The following is a 21,822-nucleotide window of genomic DNA, read 5'->3' on the forward strand; positions in this document are numbered from 1 at the left end:
CTCCCCCTATCCCCCCCATCCGTCCTCCATGCTCCCCCTCTATCCCCCCCATCCGTCCTCCATGCTCCCCCTCTATCCCCCCCATCCGTCCTCCATGCTCCCCCTCTATCCCCCCCATCCGTCCTCCATGCTCCCCCTCTATCCCCCCCCATCCGTCCTCCATGCTCCCCCTCTATCCCCCCCCATCCGTCCTCCATGCTCCCCCTATCCCCCCCATCCGTCCTCCATGCTCCCCCTCAACCCCCCCCTCCATCCGTCCTCCATGTTCCCCCTCTATCCCCCCGTCCTCCATGCTCCCCCTCTATCCCCCCATCCGTCCTCCATGATCCCCCTCTATCCCCACCATCCGTCCTCCATGCTCCCCCTCTATCCCCCCGTCCTCCATGCTCCCCCTCTATCCCCCCCATCCGTCCTCCATGCTCCCCCTCTATCCCCCCCATCCGTCCTCCATGCTCCCCCTATCCCTCCCATCCGTCCTCCATGCTTCCCCTCTATCCCCCCCCATCCGTCCTCCATGCTCCCCCTATCCCCCCATCCGTCCTCCATGCTCCCCCTATCCCCCCCATCCGTCCTCCATGCTTCCCCTCTATCCCCCCCATCCGTCCTCCATGCTTCCCCTCTATCCCCCCCATCCGTCCTCCATGCTCCCCCTCTATCCCCCCCCATCCGTCCTCCATGGTCCCCCTCTATCCCCCCCATCCGTCCTCCATGCTTCCCCTCTATCCCCACCATCCGTCCTCCATGTTTCCCCTCTATCCCCCCCATCCGTCCTCCATGTTCCCCCTATCCCCCCCATCCGTCCTCCATGCTCCCCCTCTATCCCCCCGTCCTCCATGCTCCCCCTCATCCGTCCTCCATGTTCCCCCTATCCCCCCCATCCGTCCTCCATGCTCCCCCTCTATCCCCCCGTCCTCCATGCTCCCCCTCTATCCCCCCCATCCTCCCCCTCTATCCCCCCCATCCTCCCCCTCTATCCCCCCCCATCCGTCCTCCATGCTCCCCCTCTATCCCCCCCATCCGTCCTCCATGCTCCCCCTCTATCCCCCCCATCCGTCCTCCATGCTCCCCCTCTATCCCCCCCCATCCGTCCTCCATGCTCCCCCTCTATCCCCCCCATCCGTCCTCCATGCTCCCCCTCTATCCCCCCCATCCGTCCTCCATGCTCCCCCTCTATCCCCCCCCATCCGTCCTCCATGCTCCCCCTCTATCCCCCCCATCCGTCCTCCATGCTCCCCCTCTATCCCCCCCATCCGTCCTCCATGCTCCCCCTCTATCCCCCCCATCCGTCCTCCATGCTCCCCCTTTATCCCCCCATGCCCCCCCCTATCCCCCCCCCATCCATCCTCCCCCTCTATCCCCCCCATCCATCCTCCATGCTCCCCCCATCCTCCATGCTCCCCCCCCCATATCCGTCCTCCATGCTCCCCCTCTATCCCCCCGATCCTCCATGCTCCCCCTCTATCCTCCATCCTCCCCCTCTATCCCCCTCCCATCCGTCCCCCATGCTCCCCCTATCCTCCCCCTTTATCCCCCCATGCCCCCATCCTCCATGCTCCCCCTATCCCCCCATCCTCCCCCCCATCCGTCCTCCATGCTCCCCCTTTATCCCCCTCCCATCCGTCCTCCATGCTCCGGGGGGGGCCGCAGACACAATGCCCCACTTGTCCGGACTCCTTTGTGTCGCTCTATGACAGGCAGCTCTGGGCACAACAGCTGTTCTGGCCCTGGACGGAAGTGACGTCAGTTGTGAAAGTCGTCTATCTCTCCCCGTGCACACCGGGACATAGAGCGGTGTCACAGGTGGTTGGCTCCTCCCCCTAACTTCCGGCGCCCGGGGCTGCTGACAGCTCTCAGCGGAATGGCCGCCCGCACGGACCGGGCTCCGCTCCTGGACTGGGCCGAGGCGCCGGGGGTGAGTCCCGTCCCGGAGGCCGAGCGGGATGCCAAGTGGCCCCGGGGCTATGGGGCGGGCTGGAGCCGGACCCCGCCGGGAGAGCTGTGCCCGCTGCCGCAGCTGGAGGACGATCACATCGTGGCCGTGTTCGTGGTCACATTCGATCCCAGGAGCGGTGAGAGGAGCCGGGGGAGCGGGGACGGGGGGTGCGCGGGGGAGCGCGGGGGAGCGATGGTGTAACGGCCGGATAATGTAATATACCACAGTGATGGCTGTATGTGTATATATGTATGATGGCTGTATGTATGTATGATGGCTGTATGTGTATATATATATATATATATATATATATATATATATATGTATGTATGATGGCTGTATGTATGTATGATGGATGTATGTATGTATGATGGCTGTATGTATGTATGATGGATGTATGTATGTATGATGGCTGTATGTATGTATGATGGATGTATGTATGTATGTATGATGTATGTATGTATGATGGCTGTATGTATGTATGTATGATGGCTGTATGTATGTATGTATGATGGCTGTATGTATGTATGTATGATGGCTGTATGTATGTATGTATGATGGCTGTATGTATGTATGTATGATGGCTGTATGTATGTATGTATGATGGCTGTATGTATGTATGATGGCTGTATGTATGTATGTATGATGGCTGTATGTATGTATGTATGTATGATGGCTGTATGTATGTATGTATGATGGCTGTATGTATGTATGTATGATGGCTGTATGTATGTATGTATGATGGCTGTATGTATGTATGATGGCTGTATGTATGTATGATGGCTGTATGTATGTATGTATGATGGCTGTATATATGTATGATGGCTGTATATATGTATGTATGTATGATGGCTGTATATATGTATGATGGCCGGAGACTGTGATGGCTGTATGTATATGTATGATGGCCTGATAATATAATATACCACAGTGATGGCTGTATGTATGATGGCCGGAGACTGTGATGGCTGTATATGTGTATGATGGCTGTATGTTATATGTACCATAGTGATGGCTGTATGTATGATGGCCGGAGACAGTGATGGCTGTACGTTATGTACCATAGGGATGGCTGTATGTATGTATGATGGGCGGAGCCTATGATGGCTGGAGACTCTAATACAGTGATGGCTGTATAATGATTGTATAGATGATGATGGTTGTACAGTATTGTGACTGATGGCTGTATGTGTGATGGCCTGATATTATAGTGATGCCTGTATAATACAATATAGTGATGGCTGGAGACTATAATATATAGTGATGGCTGTATGTATGATGGCCTGATATTGTATTGATGGCTGTACAGTGTTATAGTGACTGTATGGATGGTGGCTGTATAGTGACTGTATGGATGGTGGCTGTATAGTGACTGTATGGATGGTGGCTGTATAGTGACTGTATGGATGGTGGCTGTATGGATGGTGGCTGTATAGTGACTGTATGGATGGTGGCTGTATAGTGACTGTATGGATGGTGGCTGTATGGATGGTGGCTGTATAGTGACTGTATGGATGGTGGCTGTATAGTGACTGTATGGATGGTGGCTGTACGATATAGTGACTGTATGGATGATGGCTGTATAGTATAGTGACTGTATGGATGATGGCTGTATAGTATAGTGACTGTATGGATGATGGCTGTATAGTATAGTGACTATGTATGAAGGCTGTATAGTATAGTGGTGACTGTGTATGAGGTGAGGACTATGTACAATATAGTGGGGACTATGTTGTGTGATAGTGATGACTATATACAGTATGATGATGACTATGCATAGTGTCTCCCATGGAGCATTGCTCGGTCTGTTGTCCACTTGTCCCTGTTTCCATAGATTTTCCTGGTTTCGGCCACAGATGGTTCTTTTCCCAACTGAATGACCTAAACCTGAGTAGGAGAATCCGTCCCATGCCGGTATATATCAGGCGTTATGGTCGCCCCTAAAAAAAGATTAAAGCCCAGAAGCTCTAAAAGGCGGGAAAAAGGCTCGTCTCGTTCAAAAACTAACCGACGCTGTTGCCCATAGCAACCACTCAGCGCTCATGTCCTAAACAGAAGGCTCTGATTGGCCGTTTTTCTGTCCGTGGTGTTTCCGTCTCTCTCCCTCATCGCCCTCGGGAGCCATCACACATCCCGGCTTCCAGCTGTCACCAGTTACCTGTATCCTGAGGAGGAGGATGGGCACCACCCTCCTCCCCATCTGCCTGGGTGCGCCCTACACGTGTCCCTATTGTCGCCCGTCTTGTGACTCCTGTTTTACCTGCGTCTGTGTGATCTGGCACCTGGTTCTAACGAAGCGGCGGGGGAAGGGCCCCTCCCCCCTCCTTCCCATCTCATTGTTCCCTCTGCCAGGTCCAGGATTATCAGGACTCCGCCTTCATTTGCTGACCTCACACAGTCCGGACAGACGCTTATTACCTCTCCGGATTTAAAAAAAAAAAAATAAAAAAAAAAAAGGGAAAACTCGAAATAACTGAGGGCAAGAGAGGCGCTGTTTCTGAAAGAAAGAGGCCATGATTTTCTAATCCTGGATAATCCCTTGAAGTGTAGTAACATACACTAATGGCTAGTGTAACGTGGGACTTTTAATGTTCAGGCTACTGTACTGACACAATCGCAACCGCCCGGCTGTCAGTACAGTAGCGCGAAGATTTAAACCGTTGCGGAGCGAATGGCTGATGATGCTGGGAATTCCGTTGCACATCGTCCATAGTTACGGAACGTGTGACTGCCCCCTGCCTGTAACACCTAGTCATCTATTCCCAGGAGGAGTAACAGAGGGACGTCAGAGAGTTCTGTGAGAAGACGTTCTACAACTAGAATCCTGGCCGTTCTAGAACAGATATGTTAGACGTCCGTATCGAAGACGCCTTATAATAGACACCCAGAAGGCCGATATAACTTATATTATACTTCAGTGGTGATTATATAAGGACTGTGGTAGCGACCGTTGGATATTATCATGTTATTACACTACTCGCGTCCGCCTCTCCTGCGGCTGACCGCCATATGTCACACGGCCTCCTCAGTAGTTGTGTCTCGTAAAACTTCTTCTTTCCTCTTCCTCTTTCTGTAAGTTTTTCTCTTCAGGACGTTTTACTTTCCAGCAATCGCTTTCTAGTACGGTTCTCAGTTACCATGAAGCGGCGGCTGAAGATGAAAGCAATGGTGACTGATAGCACTATCATGCCTGGAGTGCCTCACTGTACATCCTGTAGGAAAGCTGGGTGACCCTCTGTGTGGTAGCTGTGGTGATGGCCCATGGCAGTACTGTGTGGGGAGTATATGGCGGTGTTATGTTGGCACTCTATGGTGGTATTATGTGGATACTGTGTGGAGTTCTCTCAGCATTATGTGGCGGTATTGTGTGGTTGTTGTATGGAATGAACAGTATTTGACTATAGGTTAATGGTAATGGGCTCCACCTTGCTTGTTGCCCCTTGGGCTTCATTCTTTATAAACGTTCAGCTTCTCTGGAAGAACGTCATGTAAACTGCCTGATGTAACAGAAATCAGCTGTGTATTATACCCCAGAGCTGCGCTCACTATTCTGCTGGTGGGGTCACTGTGTACATACATTACATTACTGATCCTGAGTTACATCCAGAGCTGCACTCACTATTCTGCTGGTGGGGTCACTGATTACATACATTACTGATCCTGAGTTACATCCTGTATTATACTCCAGAGCTGCACTCACTATTCTGCTGGTGGGGTCACTGTGTACATACATTACATTACTGATCCTGTATTATACTCCAGATCTGCACTCACTATGCTCCTGGTGAGGTCACTGTGTACATATATTACAATACTGATCCTGAGTTACATCCTGTATTATACTCCAGAGCTGCACTCACTATTCTGCTGGTTAGGTCACTGTGTACATATATTACTGATCCTGAGTTACATCCTGTATTATACTCCAGAGCTGCACTCACTATTCTGCTGGTGGGGTCACTGTGTACATACATTACATTACTGATCCTGAGTTACATCCTGTATTATACTCCAGAGCTGCACTCACTATTCTGCTGGTGAGGTCACTGTGTACATACATTACATTACTGATTCTGAGTTACATCCTGTATTATACTCCAGCTCTGCACTCACTATGCTCCTGGTGAGGTCACTGTGTACATATATTACAATACTGATCCTGAGTTACATCCTGTATTATACTCCAGAGCTGCACTCACTATTCTGCTGGTGAGGTCACTGTGTACATATATTACTGATCCTGAGTTACATCCTGTATTATACTCCAGAGCTGCACTCACTATTCTGCTGGTGAGGTCACTGTGTACATACATTACATTACTGATCCTGTACTGATCCTGAGTTACATCCTGTATTATACTCCAGAGCTGCACTCAGTATTCTACTGGTGGGGTCACTGTGTACATACATTACATTACTGATCCTGAGTTACATTCTGTATTATACCCCAGAGCTGCACTCACTATTCTGCTGGTGGGGTCACTGTGTACATACATTACATTACTGATCCTGTATTATACTCCAGAGCTGCACTCACTATTCTGCTGGTGGGGTCACTGTGTACATACATTACATTACTGATCCTGAGTTACATCCTGTATTATACTCCAGAGCTGCACTCAGTATTCTACTGGTGGGGTCACTGTGTACATACATTACATTACTGATCCTGAGTTACATTCTGTATTATACCCCAGAGCTGCACTCACTATTCTGCTGGTGGGGTCACTGTGTACATACATTACATTACTGATCCTGTATTATACTCCAGAGCTGCACTCACTATTCTGCTGGTGGGGTCACTGTGTACATACATTACATTACTGATCCTGAGTTACATCCTGTATTATACTCCAGAGCTGCACTCAGTATTCTACTGGTGGGGTCACTGTGTACATACATTACATTACTGATCCTGAGTAACATCCTGTATTATACTCCAGAGCTGCACTCACTATTCTGCTGGTGCAGTCACGTTACATTTCTTGAGCACTGACCATGACTTTCGTCTCCAGGGAATATAGTGGAGTGGTGTTTGCCTCAAGACATCGACCTGGAAGGAGTGGAGTTCAAGTCGATGGCCAGTGGGTCACACAGGGTCCAGTCAGATTTCATGTAAGTAGCATCATGATATATATATATGTATATGTGTGTGTGTATATGTGTATATGTAATGTGTGTATGTATGTATGTGTGTGTGTATATGTGTATATGTAATGTGTGTGTGTATATATACACATATATACTGTACTGCTTTGCTTCTAGTTTGTATCATACACACATATATATTGTGTGTGTGTGTGTGTGTGTATATATTATATTTATGGCTCTACCCCTGTCTATAGCGCCGTCTCTTACCCATAAGCCTTTGCTTCTCTCCGCAGCTTTCTCTCTACTACCTCTTCTCCCCCTCCGCTTATTTTCATTCATTCCGTCGTATCATCATAAAATATTTACACCCTGGAATGTTAATATTTGTTGCTATCATTTCCTCCGCTCGAGCCTCGATATTGGTTTCCATACATTATTTAGAGGCGCTCTCCATTTATCCGCTCCGCTGATTCTCGGTTTGCCTCGTATTTTATGCTTTTTTTTTTTTTTTTTTTTTTTTTTTTGATAACTGTAAATCTACATAAAATAATGAAAATTTTCAGGCAAATTTAAAAAAATAAGTTTGGTAGGCGGGGCTTATACAATTGTGACAAGTGGGCGTTTTAGACCTAAGTTTTTTGTGCCCCCATCACGTCCTGCTTTCCAACAGTTTCACACCAGAAAGATGCAGAGAGATGTTGCCCATGGCAACCAATAAGATTTTAGCTTTCTTTTTCTCTAGGTTAGACCAGCACAGTGATGTTGCTCATGGCAACCAATAAGATTCTGGCTTTAATTTTCTGTGGGTTAGATAAGGCCTGAGATGTTGCCCATGGCGACCAATAAGATCCTCGTTTTTATTTTCTATCGGTTAAAGGAGGCCTGAGATGTTGCCCATGGCGACCAATAAGATCCTCGTTTTTATTTTCTATGGGTTAAAGGAGGCCTGAGATGTTGCCCATGGCAACCAATAAGATTCTGGCTTTCATTTTCTATTGGTTAGATAAAACCTGAGATGTTGCCCATGGCGACCAATGAGATTCTAGCTTTCTTTTTCTGCAGATTAGCCCAGCACGGTGATGTCGCCTATGGCAACCAATCAGACTCTAGCTCTCAGTTCCTGCAGCTTATAAAATGAAAGTTGATTGGTTGGCAGCTGTGCCAGTGGTCTGCTTTTATATAGCAAGATGGCCGCCATGTTGTTAATCAAGTCACCACCACATTATCTCTAGGACAAAGATGGTTACACCCCCCCCCCCCCCCCCCCCCCAGCTGTTGCGAAGCCCCAATTCCCATCTTGCCGCTACCAGTTGCCAATCTGTGAATTTTCCATATTTTGGAAAGAAATCGGAGTGGTAACTTTTCTTCTACGGTTTTCTCCTAGTTATTTTAGGAAAGGCGGCTTCTTCGGTCTGGCGTGTTTCGCCAACATGCCTGTGGAGAGCGAGCTGGAGAGAGGAGCGCGGATGAAGTCTGTGGGTATCCTGTCCCCGTCCTACACACTGCTGTACCGCTACATGCACTTTCTGGAGAACCAAGTCAGGTCAGTTGTTTTTTTTTTTTTTTTTATAAGGATGGCTACACCTCTTAAAGGGGTTATCCAGGATTAGAAAAGAGCACAGCTACTTTCTTGCAAAAACAGCACCACCTCTGTCCTCAGGCTGTGCGCGGTATTACAATTCAGCTTAATTCACCTCAATGGAACTGAGCTACAATACCACGACCAACAGTGGCGCTGTTTGTGGAAGAAAGCAGTCCTCACCCACGGCTCCATTATAATCGGAAACTGGAGTCCCCATTCTCGAAAATTAAGGTTGGACCGCCCCCGCCCCCAGATGTCAGCTGTAGATGAAAGGGTTATAATAGATTAAAGTCAACCCCTATGGAACGCTTAAAGGGTAGCTAGCTAATCCTGCGGGTGACTAATCACAACAACTGCGGTCACATGTCCCCTTGATGCATGGCCACCACTCTATTCACTCTCTGAGGGTCTTTTTGCCTTCTATGGGCATTTTAAAGTGACTCTGTACCCACAATCTGACCCCCCAAACCACTTGTACCTTCGGATAGCCGCTTTTAATCCAAGATCTGTCCTGGGGTCCGTTCGGCAGGTGATGCAGTTATTGTCCTAAAAAACAACTTTTAAACTTGCAGCCCCGTGCCCTACGGGCGTGGCTTAGAGTGTCTGTGCCCTAACTTTGCACCACCCCCTCCGTCCCTCCTCCCCACCCTCTTCATCATTAGGAATGCCACTGGAACATTTTCTCTTGTTTGAACATTGCACAGGTGCCTTAACAATCCAGCCCATGTGTCGGCCTGACGCAGGTGGGGAATAGCAGGCAATCTGCCTGGAGCATTTCTAATGATGAGGAGGGACGGAGAGGGTGTGCCAGCTTAATGCATATACAATCTAGGCCACGCCCGTAGGGCACGGGGCTGCAAGTTTAAAAGTTGTTTTTTAGGACAATAACTGCATCCCCTGCCGAACGGACCCCAGGACAGATCTTGGATTAAAAGTAGCTATCCGAAGGTACAAGTGGTTTGGGGGGGTCAGATTATGGGTACAGAGTCGCTTTAAATAAAGTCAGCCTTAGGCTGGGTTTACACTGCGTTTTTGCAATCCGTTTTTTTGCAAAAAACGGATGCATTTGTGTCTATCCGTTTTGATCCGTTTTTCCATTGACTTCCATTGTAAAAAAAAAAAAAAAAAAAAAGATCAAAGCGGATCAGTTTTTTTTTGACGGACGCAAAAATGTAGCTGACACTACTTTTGTGTCCGTTAAAAACCGGATCCGTTTTGATCCTTTTTTTTTTTTTTTTTTTTTTTTACAGTGGAAGTCAATGGAAAAATGGATCAAAACGGATGCACTCTAATTCATCCGTTTTTCCATCCGTTTTTTGCAAAAAACGAAGGAAAAAAACGGATTGCAAAAAAGGAAGTGTGAACCCAGCCTTAGCTCTACTGGAGCAGTGGGCAGGCTTCTCCATTAACTCAGGGGACAGTTGACCCCCATTCTTGTGATTGGTGGGGATCCCAGCACTGAGACCCCCAAAAGTCAGATGGTTATTCCCTATACTGTGGGTAGCAGATAACATTTTTAATTTTGGGATAACCCCTTTAAGTGACCATACATGCTGTGTATGGAGCAGGCTGAGTTGCTGAGCCTGCTCCACACACAGCTAACACCTCCATGATGTAATAGCAGAGCTGCAGTGGAGCCCCCTGGAGGATCTCATGCAAACCAGACTACAAAAGGGGCGGGGCTTATAGTAATTTTGCCACTAAATGGGGGCTTTCTCTAGAAAAATAAACGGGTCGTGCTTACAAAAACGTAGCAACCAGTCAGGGCTCGGACAAGGATTCCTTTTTTAGTTTTCCCATCTATAATCTACATTATATCAACTGGAATCTATGAAATCCTGGATTATAGGAACATCCCCCCCCCCCCCCCCCCCCCCCCCCCTTGTATTCCTAGCAGGTGCGCAGTCTCTTATCTCTGAGATGGTTCCTGGACTTTAGAAGGTCAAACTTCAGACTGTGTAATATTGATCGAGGCGTATGATAAAAATATCTGATGATAATTATAGAATTTATGGCCACTTGCTGGTTTCTGATCTTGTGTAGACCAGTTCTCGATCAGAGAGTACATTGTGTACCATTTGGATTAACTGAACCATGGGCCCCGGGCTGTTCATACAACTTTCCCCTATGTGATATCTATAGTTCACCTTAGGCGCTGCCGTTTATAGCACCTCCTACCCACCTGTATACAAACTCCCCATACATAGTGCCCAAAATCTTAAAAATGTCCCCTTCTGTGTACCCCTCTAATGCTCCCTAATAAAGTAGTTACCCCCTTATTTCTCCCACACAGTAGGTAATTCCATAATAGTGGCCCCATGTAGTCCTCAGCCCCCCTCAATAGTGGCCCCATGTAGTCCTCAGCCCCCCTCAATAGTGCCCCTTGTAGTGCTCAGCCCCCCTCAATAGTGGCCCTTGTAGTGCTCAGCCCCCCTCAATAGTGGCCCTTGTAGTGCTCAGCCCCCCTCAATAGTGCCCCTTGTAGTGCTCAGCCCCCCTCAATAGTGCCCCTTGTAGTGCTCAGCCCCCCTCAATAGTGCCCCTTGTAGTGCTCAGCCCCCCTCAATAGTGCCCCTTGTAGTGCTCAGCCCCCCTCAATAGTGCCCCTTGTAGTGCTCAGCCCCCCTCAATAGTGCCCCTTGTAGTGCTCAGCCCCCCTCAATAGTGCCCCTTGTAGTGCTCAGCCCCCCTCAATAGTGCCCCTTGTAGTGCTCAGCCCCCCTCAATAGGGCCCCTTGTAGTGCTCAGCCCCCCTCAATAGGGCCCCTTGTAGTGCTCAGCCCCCCTCAATAGGGCCCCTTGTAGTGCTCAGCCCCCCTCAATAGGGCCCCTTGTAGTGCTCAGCCCCCCTCAATAGGGCCCCTTGTAGTGCTCAGCCCCCCTCAATAGTGCCCCTTGTAGTGCTCAGCCCCCCTCAATAGTGCCCCTTGTAGTGCTCAGCCCCCCTCAATAGTGCCCTATATAGTACTCAGCCCCCCTCAATAGTGCCCTATATAGTACTCAGTCCCCCTCAATAGTGCCCTATATAGTACTCAGCCCCCTCAATAGTGCCCTATATAGTACTCAGTCCCCCTCAATAGGGTTCCATATAGTACTCAGCCCCCCTCAATAGTGCCCTATATAGTACTTAGTCCCCCTCAATAGTGCCCTATATAGTACTCAGCCCCCTCAATAGTGCCCTATATAGTACTCAGTCCCCCTCATTAGATTAGGGTTCCATATAGTACTCAGTCCCCCTCAATAGGGTTCCATATAGTACTCAGCCCCCCTCAATAGTGCCCTATATAGTACTCAGTCCCCCTCAATAGTGTTCCATATAGTACTTAACCCCCTTCAATAGTGGCCCCATATAGTACTCAGCCCCCTTCAATAGTGCCCCAAATAGTGCTCACCCATATTATAATTAGCTGAGCTGTCCTATCGGCGGGCCAGCTCTAGGAAGACAAAGTCTGCGGGCCAAAAAATAATGGCACCACAGGCCAAATTTTGACATGCCTGATCTAGAACCTATAAGATCCTGGATTATAGGAACATCCCCCCCCCCCCCCCCCCCCCCCTTGTACTCCTAGCAGGTGTGCAGTCTCTTATCTCTGAGATGGTTCCTGGACTTTAGAAGGTCAAACTTCAGACTGTGTAATAATGATCGAGGCGTATGATAAAAATATCTGTCTGATAACAATTCTAGAACTTACGGTCACTTGCTGGTTCCTGATCTTCTGTAGACCAGTTCTCAGAGAGTAAATTGTATAACGTTTGCAAGAACATTGCTTGCTGTCAGTGAATTACAATTTCCTCCTATGTTAGATGATCCTAGTCGGGTAAATGCCAAATCTCTTTCCTATGTTGCAGACATCAGCTGGAGCTCCCCGGCCACTACACACCTCTAGAGGCCTTTTATGAAGACAAGAAGGGGGTCTTACCTGCTGGCGTCTCCCCCCAGTCCTGCCAACCTAGTGTACAATGGCTGTCGTCCATACACAAGCACCTATACCCGGAGATGAAGGTCAGAACCCACTTTTTTTGGTGCTGCTGTGCTCCTGATCCCCTGCATAGTTAAAGAAGCACTCCCATTTTTTTTTTTACTCCTGTTTCTGCATTGTCATCTGTTTCATCCCAGCTCTGCTGCATCCATACATTCATTACAGTACTATATCTGCCTGCTGGCAGGGCAATATAATAATCCTCATCTTTAAATATACATCTATGAATAAGCTAAGTATACAGTGAGTGAGGCTGAACTGTCATCAAACTCATATTATATATCATATATATATATATATATATATATATATATATATATATATATTATATTATTATAATGTTTATTATAATTATCATCAGTAACTGTAATGGGCGTTTCTGCCTCCCCCCATAAAGAACATGCGTGGAACAGTCCATTCTAAATCATGATACAGGAGGTTCAGTTAGCTGCAATAGTGAACCCATTGAGAGCACAGAAACACGTGTAATTTCCAGGGGGGTCACCATATGATCACATGACTAAGCTAAAGGAAAGGATTCTAGGAACTTTCGAATAATAGGGACCAGCTAAATATAGAGGTATCACTATATACTGGCTGACTAGCTCCATATTGACTAATAAATTGAGGGAGTGTTTTGTTAAATGTTAATATTTATGACGGAGGCAAGCTTTAAAGGAATGAGAGGAATACTTTTCTTAAAGGTCTGAATATAACCAATTCATTATAAGGACTGTAATGTTATATGCAGAACATTGGGTTATGAATGACTATTTCAGTGTTCAGGGCTGTGGCGTTCATCCACACAGCTAGGCTTTTCGTGGCAGAGATGGGGGGGGGGGGGGGTGTAAGAAGCTTACATGTGACCTGGTATCCAGAGACATCAATGGATGTTGTGTCAGGCCCTTTCCATATGCCTGATACCCATGTGCATTCATGTGTTTGGGCACCTTAAGCCTTGAATAAAAACATCCTACTTTTTTTTTTATTTATACAGCTACTATGCAGACCTATGTGTCTCCATGGTAACAGACTACAGATTCCTGTGTAGTCTGATCCTAAATCATAGATTAGCTGTTAGATGTTATGCTGCTCCTCACCTCCATGTATTAATACTTGTTGATCCTGTTGCAGATCACTCACCCCGCCGGCTGTATGTCTCAGTTCATTAAGTTTTTCGGGGAGCAGATCTTTGTCCTCTGGAAGTTTGCGTTACTACGGAAACGCATCCTGATATTTTCGCCACCTCCTGTAGGTGTCGTCTGCTACCGAGGTAATTCATTTATTTTTCTTTGTTGTAGAGGAAGTAGCTGACTTCCTAACAATTCCTTGACTCTTGGGAAAGTGTAGGCTGTCAGAGGAAGTAGCTAACTTCTCCTGTTTGAGTTCAGTACTCTCCAGCATAGCTGGCTGCCTTGGTTATCATGTTTAATATATTTGTTATTTTTTTCCCTCCCGCCCAGTTTACTGCTGTTGCTGTCTCGCCAATGTGACTTTGCCGGGTGTTGGCGCTACCGCTCCGGAGTCGAAGCCTTTCTTTTACGTAAATGTGGCCGATATTGAAACCCTTGACGATGAGGTTTCCTATGTGGCCTGTGAGTACTTGGGTTAAACAAGAGCGTCTGTCACCAAAATTCTGTGTATTTATGATATAAGGAATTTACCATCTTCATTTGATCCCTGATCACCCCCTTATTTGTATTACATTCTGCTAATTATTATGGGTCTGGCAGCAGAAACATATATCGATCAGATGTCATCATCAGTGGCAGATATATATTTCTCTTACAGTGGCCACTATAGGAGAAATTTGGTATTACATGTCCCTCTATTCAGTTGAATCAGGCAATGAGTCCTCCAACGTTTATTACAAACTCCACCTTATCTGTATTCCTTGTACCCAGGTACGACGGAGAAGATCTTTGAGCAGAAACAGGATCTCTATGATGTTTACGTAGACAACCAAAATGTGAAGACCCACCTGGAACATCTCCAGCCCCTGCTGAGGGTCAACAGTGCTGACAAAGAGAAATACCGGCGGCTTAATGATCAGCGGTGACTGCTCCTCTTATATCTTTCTAGAATCCAGATACTAGAAACATCGTTTTAAACCCCTTGGCCTCTCCTATATTGCTGTGAGATGCCTCTAGATGTTTAAGGTGGATTTCCCCTTTAAGTTAGTTCTAAGCTGGTCTGATCCGTCACCGTAAAACCAGAAGTGACTTTATCAGAGTGTTTTTTTATTTTTTATTTTAACCCATCTGCTGACGCGTTTTAACCTTCACAGTAAAATTAGAAAAACACCAGGAAATGTCCCTTTTTTCCATTGTAAATTTTGACTCATACATAAATATAGTTGCTGCGTTACTCGCATACTTTTTAACCTCTAACATAACATATGTTAACCTTAAAGTCCACTACTGTGCTGGATATTTATTACGTTTATAGTATGTTTTGTTTTGTTTTTTTTTGGTATAGTTAATTGATTAAGAGGATTTTTATTTGTCCATATATATATATAGTTGTGTCTCCATGGTAACAGACTACAACCCCTGTGTGTAGTCTGATTTTGCAGGCCATATGCTGCTTTTTTTTTTTAATAAGCAAGCAGAAAGGACAGGGGAAAGACAATAACATGTGACTGCAGGTCAGACTACACAATGTTTGTTTGTAGTCTGTAACTATGGCAACACGTGTATGCACCTTCTGTGCGGACCTAAGTTTTTATACACAAGAAAAGATGTGTTAAAGGAGAAGTCTCACCAAATTTAAAATGGGTAGGAAGGCAGGGGGGTGCAGGAAAATAATAAACAACCTGAACTCACCCATCCCTCGCCTCCGCTGTGCTGATCCCGGGTCCCGCTAACTGCTGCCAGAAGTCATTTTTGGCTGGAAACCAGTACCTGACTCTTCCAGGTGCATTTTCAAGCAATTGCCTGCTCAACCATTTAGTGACTGAGCCAGGGTCTCATCCTAGTCACTGATTGGCTGAGCGGGCAATCACTCAGCTGGGTGTAGGACATTGCAGCTGGAAATTCTACAAGACACCGGCGGCTGCCAACAGGACCCCAGAGTGGCGCTGCAGGGCATGTGGACAGGTAACTTTTACTTGATTTATTTTTCCACACTCCCCTGGTTTCCTGACTTTATTTAATTTGGTGGGACTTCTCCTTTAATTTAGAGCAATAAAAATGTTTGCAAAAGTATACACGCCCTTCAAGTCTATAAAGTTGGTAAAGATTATGAAGGTTTAGTCACACCAATCGCTGTCTTGTCTTTTCAGGCAGCTGCTGATGTACTCGCAGGAGGTAGACGGGGACTGTTCATCCTGTGAGGAGGATCTCTTCATACTGTAAGTAAATCCACACCTGAAGTAGTGGCTTCTGGGAGTTGTAGTTTTTTTTGCCACCGATTGCCCTTTAAGGGTTAATGGTGCGAGACATCATATTCTGTTATCTGTGCATCTCTCGTCTGACGGTTTTCTCCACTTGTCTTGCAGCTTCTTCATGGAGCAGAATAACAGGATATTCCAGATCCTTCTGGAAGTGGCTTCGAGCCAAGATAAGACTCTCACAGCCGATCACGCCCGCAGCATGGGCCTGGACCCGCAGGGCGACCGTAACTTCCTCATGGACCTTCTGGAAGTGTACGGCTTTGACCTGATGCTGGTCATCGACAACCCCTGTTGCCCCTGACACTGTGTACGACTCGTCTCGTGTAAATATTCTGACACTCGTAGACTGACTGCGGAGGTGGATGGGATGGCGCCCCCCCTCCCCCAATACCGGAATTGGCTGTCACATGTAAGATATGCAATAATGAGATTGCAGGAGTCTGAGGACATGTGGATACATCGCCCTGCAGAAAGGTCCAGGTCACTAGTCAGCACAGACACAAAGATGGCTGCCTCCTGTCTGTCTGATCCACTTTAAGGAGTCTGTCCACTTTTGAACACCATCTCTATCTTGTTTTTTGAATTAATTATAGTGAGTTACAGCATGTGTTCTAGTCCAGAGCTGCAATCGCAATTCTGCTGCTTTCGGAAACAGTCAGCAAGCTTGTCTTTCTGCGGGTTGGACACCCGTCCTAATAGTGTCTATAATGCAGGGGAATAGGTATTTTATGCAAAGCCAGGTGCAAGCAGAGAATGCAGGGAGATTTCAGCTCTGAAGCCTCGCAAGTGTATAGAAATATAACTCAGGATCAGTACAGGGTAAGTAATGTATGTATAAAGTGACTGCACTAACAGAATAGTGAGTGCAGCTCTGGAGTATAATACAGGATGTAACTCAGGATCAGTACAGAATAAGTAATGTAATGTATGTACACAGTGACCTCACCAGCAGAATAGTGAGTGCAGCTCTGGGGTATAATACAGGATGTAACTCAGGATCAGTAATGTAATGTATGTACACAGTGACCCCACCAGCAGTATAGTGAGTGCAGCTCTGGGGTATAATACAGGATGTAAGGCAGGATCAGTAATGTAATGTATGTACACAGTGACCCCACCAGCAGAACAGTGAGTGCAGCTCTGGAGTATAATACCTGATAAGTAATGTATGTACAAAGTGACCAAACTTATAGGTTGGGTCATTCTATAAACCAAGGGTAAAATGGTGTTGAAAGGTGGACTTGCCCTTTAAGTATTTGAAACCAGTTTTATGGTGACAGAAGTCATTTATGAAATGTAAAATAACCTAATAATAGTTGCACATAAACACTTTGGTAAAGCCCTCTCGATTAAGGGGGCGTCCAGGATTTCAAAAAGTGTTCATTTCTAGAAACAGCACCACTTCTGTCCACTGGCTGAGTTTGGTATTGCAGCTCATCCCATTCAAGTGCATGGAGTTGAGCTGCAGTACCGCCCACAACCTGTATACAGGTGAGGTGCTGCTACAATCCTAGACAACCTCTTTAAAAACAGGGGCTCAGTGATTACAGGGAAGCAACACTCCAGACAATAAGCAAGCGTCTCGGCTTATTGCCCCCTCCTGACATTGAGCATTGTGTGAATGATATCGGAATGGTCGGTGACCAGCCAGCTGCTTCTTGGTAAGGGCATCTCTTTAGAATAATTGATGCAGTGCGGTCGCCGCGCCATATGTGTAGTTATGCTGCCAGTGCCGGTCCTGCACCTACTATATCAGAGATAAGCCCAACCATACTGTATAAGACTAGTCATCGGAAAAAATTTGGAGTATTGGACTTGAATCCTTACATCATCCACTGTACCAAATTATCTGGCATAGCTGCCTTTCTCCAAAAACAGTGCCCCACCTCTCCTCAGGTTGTGGGTGGTATGGCAGCTTGGCCATGTTTTCCTAAATTTGGACCTAAAAGTGAAATGTTGAAGATTCTTCAGGATGGGGACCGACTGCTTGGACCAAAGTCACGTTTCACGTTTGTGGGGCCCAACAAAAAAAAAACATTGACCGCACTGTGTACATCAGGGACAGACCTGACAGATTGTAGCTTAAAGGGGTTATCCCAAGATTATAACCTACTACCAGAACTGCAGATAAGGGGTAGGAAATAAATTGGGGGGGGTCCCTTTTCCTGCTGTGTGAGATGGGCGGTGGTCAAATGTGTTCACTGTTCATTGCGGTGGAGTACAGTGCTTGGCTGTCTTTTTTGGTGATAGAATAGTACAATGCTCAGCTATCTTTTGTTTTGGAAACAGTGAAGTACAGTGCTTGGCTGTCTTTTGGAGACAGTAGAGTACAGTGCTTGGCTGTCTTTTGGAAACGGTGAAGTACAGTGCTTGGCTGTCTTTTGGAGACAGTAGAGTACAGTGCTTGGCTGTCTTTTGGAAACGGTGAAGTACAGTGCTTGGCTGTCTTTTGGAAACGGTGAAGTACAGTGCTTGGCTGCCTTTTGGAGACAGTAGAGTACAGTACAGATCACATAAGCTATCACATGGAAGGAAGTAGTTTGACCATTTGGATTTCCTCCCCCCCCCCCTTAAAGGATATAGTCACTCTAATAGGTATATTGTCTTTGCTCAAATGCGTATAAAAATAATGAATCAACTAAATGGTCTTTATATATATGCTACTGTTAGGTGTCTACAGCTCCTGCAGCGAATCGGTCAGTAGAGGAGTACAGTGCTCGGCTGTCTTTTGGACATAGAGGAGTACAGTGCTTGCCCAATTTTTTGGTAGATATGGAGGAGTATAGTGCACAGCTGTATTTTGGAGGTGGTGGAGTAAAGTGTTTGGTTTGTTTTTTTTTGGAGATCGTGGAGTACAGTGCTCGGTTGTATTATGGAGGTAGAAGAGTACAGTGCTCGGTCGTCTTATGGAGGTGGTGGAATAAAGTGTTTGGGTTTTTTTTGGGAGATCGTGGAGTACAGTGCTCGGTTGTATTATGGAGGTAGAGGAGTACAGTGCTCGGTCATCTTATGGAGGTGGTGGAGTACAGTGCTCGGTCATCTTATGGAGGTGGTGGAGTACAGTGCTCGGTCGTCTTATGGAGGTAGAGGAGTACAGTGCTCGGTCGTCTTATGGAGGTAGAGGAGTACAGTGCTCGGTTGTATTATGGAGGTAGAGGAGTACAGTGCTCGGTCATCTTATGGAGGTAGAGGAGTACAGTGCTCGGTCGTCTTATGGAGGTGGTGGAGTACAGTGCTCGGTCATTTTATGGAGGTGGTGGAGTACAGTGCTCGGTCGTCTTATGGAGGTAGAGGAGTACAGTGCTCGGTCATCTTATGGAGGTAGAGGAGTACAGTGCTCGGTCGTCTTATGGAGGTGGTGGAGTACAGTGCTCGGTCATCTTATGGAGGTAGAGGAGTACAGTGCTCGGTCGTCTTATGGAGGTGGTGGAATAAAGTGTTTGGGTTTTTTTGGGAGATCGTGGAGTACAGTGCTCGGTTGTATTATGGAGGTAGAGGAGTACAGTGCTCGGTCATCTTATGGAGGTAGAGGAGTACAGTGCTCGGTCGTCTTATGGAGGTGGTGGAGTACAGTGCTCGGTCATTTTATGGAGGTGGTGGAGTACAGTGCTCGGTCATCTTATGGAGGTAGAGGAGTACAGTGCTCGGTCGTCTTATGGAGGTGGTGGAGTACAGTGCTCGGTCATCTTATGGAGGTGGTGGAGTACAGTGTTCGACTATCTTTTGGCAGAATTTTTTCGCAATTGAATGTAGCAGCAGTACACATACTCGATCACTGCTCCACTCACATAGATGGACAAGGGATCCCTGTTCCTGTAATCTACTGTGGGAACCCTGTTGATCGGTACACATTATTATCTGGGTACAGGTGATAGGTTGTAATCTTGGGATGGTCCCTTTATTGTGCCATAGGACGGTACAGTCATTCCCTTCACCCAGGCCACGGATTTAGCTCACTGCCCTAGTCCTGTATATAAATACCCTGACCAAGGTGGAGTGGCTTCTTGGCACCATCTCTTCTATGGGCACCACATTATTGTAGCCTGGAATCACACTGGACTGATGGTTGCTGGTGGTTATTAACAAAACAAATAACATGGCTGCACAGTGGTTTCCACCCAACTTTCCAGATATACTGTCTAGTAAATCTGTATTTATGTAAAACTAGATAGAACTTAGGAGAGCCGGCTGACTTATATTATCTTGACCACTTGGCCAATATGTACTTTGTTTTCTGTGGCCAATCACAGCACATACTCCTCTCTGCTGTAACATGCACTGAACTAACAGGCTCGCACTGTGTATGGGAAACTTTACACATAGACAAGGGGTTACTGATGCACTGGCTTTGCAAGGTGCTATGTGGAAAGGAAAAGCAGCAGCATCACAGGAACGAAAGGGTTACACCAAATACTGATCTGCGGGGAAGGAAGCCATGATTTATCTTTTTGGACAGTGTAGATCCAATGGCGAATATAGACAGGCTCAGATAGCCGGTACATAGTCTTCCTCTCTCCTGTACACAGCAGTAGCCAAGCTCTTTCCAGTTCCTGTGTTCTGTCTTGCTGTCTCTATTACAAGAGACAGAATTCCCCTAGCAACAGGCAGTGGACAGCAGATTGCAGGGAAAGGAGACACCTAGTGGCCAAGATCTTAAAGCTGTTTTTCTGTTGTAAGGAGTCATTTTTGGTAAATGAAGTGATATACAAGTCTGTTACAGATCACATAAGCTATCACTTGGAAGGAAGTTGCTTGACCATTTGGATAACCCCCTTAAATGATATAGTTACACTGGTAACTATATTATCTTTATAAGTAAGTAAATGGTCTTTATATATCCTACTATTTGGCATCTACAGCTTCTGCAGAGACCTATGTGTTTCCATGGTTACAGACTACAAACAGACCTCGTGTAGTCAAGCCCCTCTCCTTGATATCCTATAGATAACAGAAGACGGGATTTGGGTGGTTAGTTTGCAATCTGAAACCTTTGAGATACATGGATTTGCGTAGGAGCTGTGTACATAAAACGAGAATTTTTTTTATGTTAGATGCAAACGTTTACATGCCCTTTGAATCCTCTTTGTATGTGAGCCGCACCTTCCTGTATACATTCCTGTAGTGTCCTTGCTGCTTTCTATATGTACTGATCTGTGGCCTCCCCGAGCTGTGTATATTTTTAGTGAGTTACAGTAGAAGGAAATGTTGTTATAAAATCTGCATAATACTGGGGATATACCGGTCAGTGACCCATCCGCTCGCGGGTTCTGTCCGGGACCACAAGGACCAAGACTCTACATGGACTCTACTACAGACTTTCTAATAACGCTGTGTCTCCGGGCAGGGAGCCCAGCTGCGAACCACTGGAATAAAGATTGCGTTATATAAATGTGTGTATGTTATGTCAAGGACTCGGGAGGAAGATGAAGGAAATGTATGTTGAGATGAATGCTAAATAAATGAAGTAATTATTACAATGTATTGTATCATTAGAGTGTACCATCCATTTATAGTACAAGAATATAACTGCTATAATACTGCTCCTATATACAGGAATATATCTACTATAATACTGCTCCTATATACAGGGATATAACTACTATAATCAGCACAAGGCATTGAGAAAGGACAAACCAGCGGCACTCACCAGATAGATGCATAAATGGTGATTTATTGATGCGATGTCATCAAGCAGGTAACTTCAGGGCAGGGGGAGACGGGTCCAAGGGGTGCTGTGCACCGTGGCAACAGCCGTTTCGCGGGTTAACTTTCCCGCTTCATCTGGCCTTGGACCCGTCTCCCCCTGCCCTGAAGTTACCTGCTTGATGACATCGCATCAATA

General features: G+C 46.5%; 1 protein-coding gene across 1 annotated transcript; it reads left to right on the top strand.

The window, feature by feature from the left end:
• Window positions 1-1,755: 1,755 nt before the first annotated feature.
• On the top strand, window positions 1,756-21,459 carry DENND11 (DENN domain containing 11). Its single transcript, XM_069967267.1, has 9 exons — window positions 1,756-2,069; window positions 6,949-7,048; window positions 8,409-8,567; window positions 12,456-12,609; window positions 13,721-13,859; window positions 14,050-14,181; window positions 14,491-14,641; window positions 15,870-15,938; window positions 16,086-21,459. Exons 1-9 carry the CDS (start codon window positions 1,859-1,861, stop codon window positions 16,279-16,281), a joined length of 1,311 nt encoding a protein of 436 aa, XP_069823368.1. The 5' UTR covers window positions 1,756-1,858; the 3' UTR covers window positions 16,282-21,459.
• Window positions 21,460-21,822: the final 363 nt, after the last annotated feature.

The sequence above is a fragment of the Dendropsophus ebraccatus genome, chromosome 1 (genome assembly GCF_027789765.1).
Source record: "Dendropsophus ebraccatus isolate aDenEbr1 chromosome 1, aDenEbr1.pat, whole genome shotgun sequence".
Lineage (NCBI taxonomy): Eukaryota > Metazoa > Chordata > Amphibia > Anura > Hylidae > Dendropsophus > Dendropsophus ebraccatus.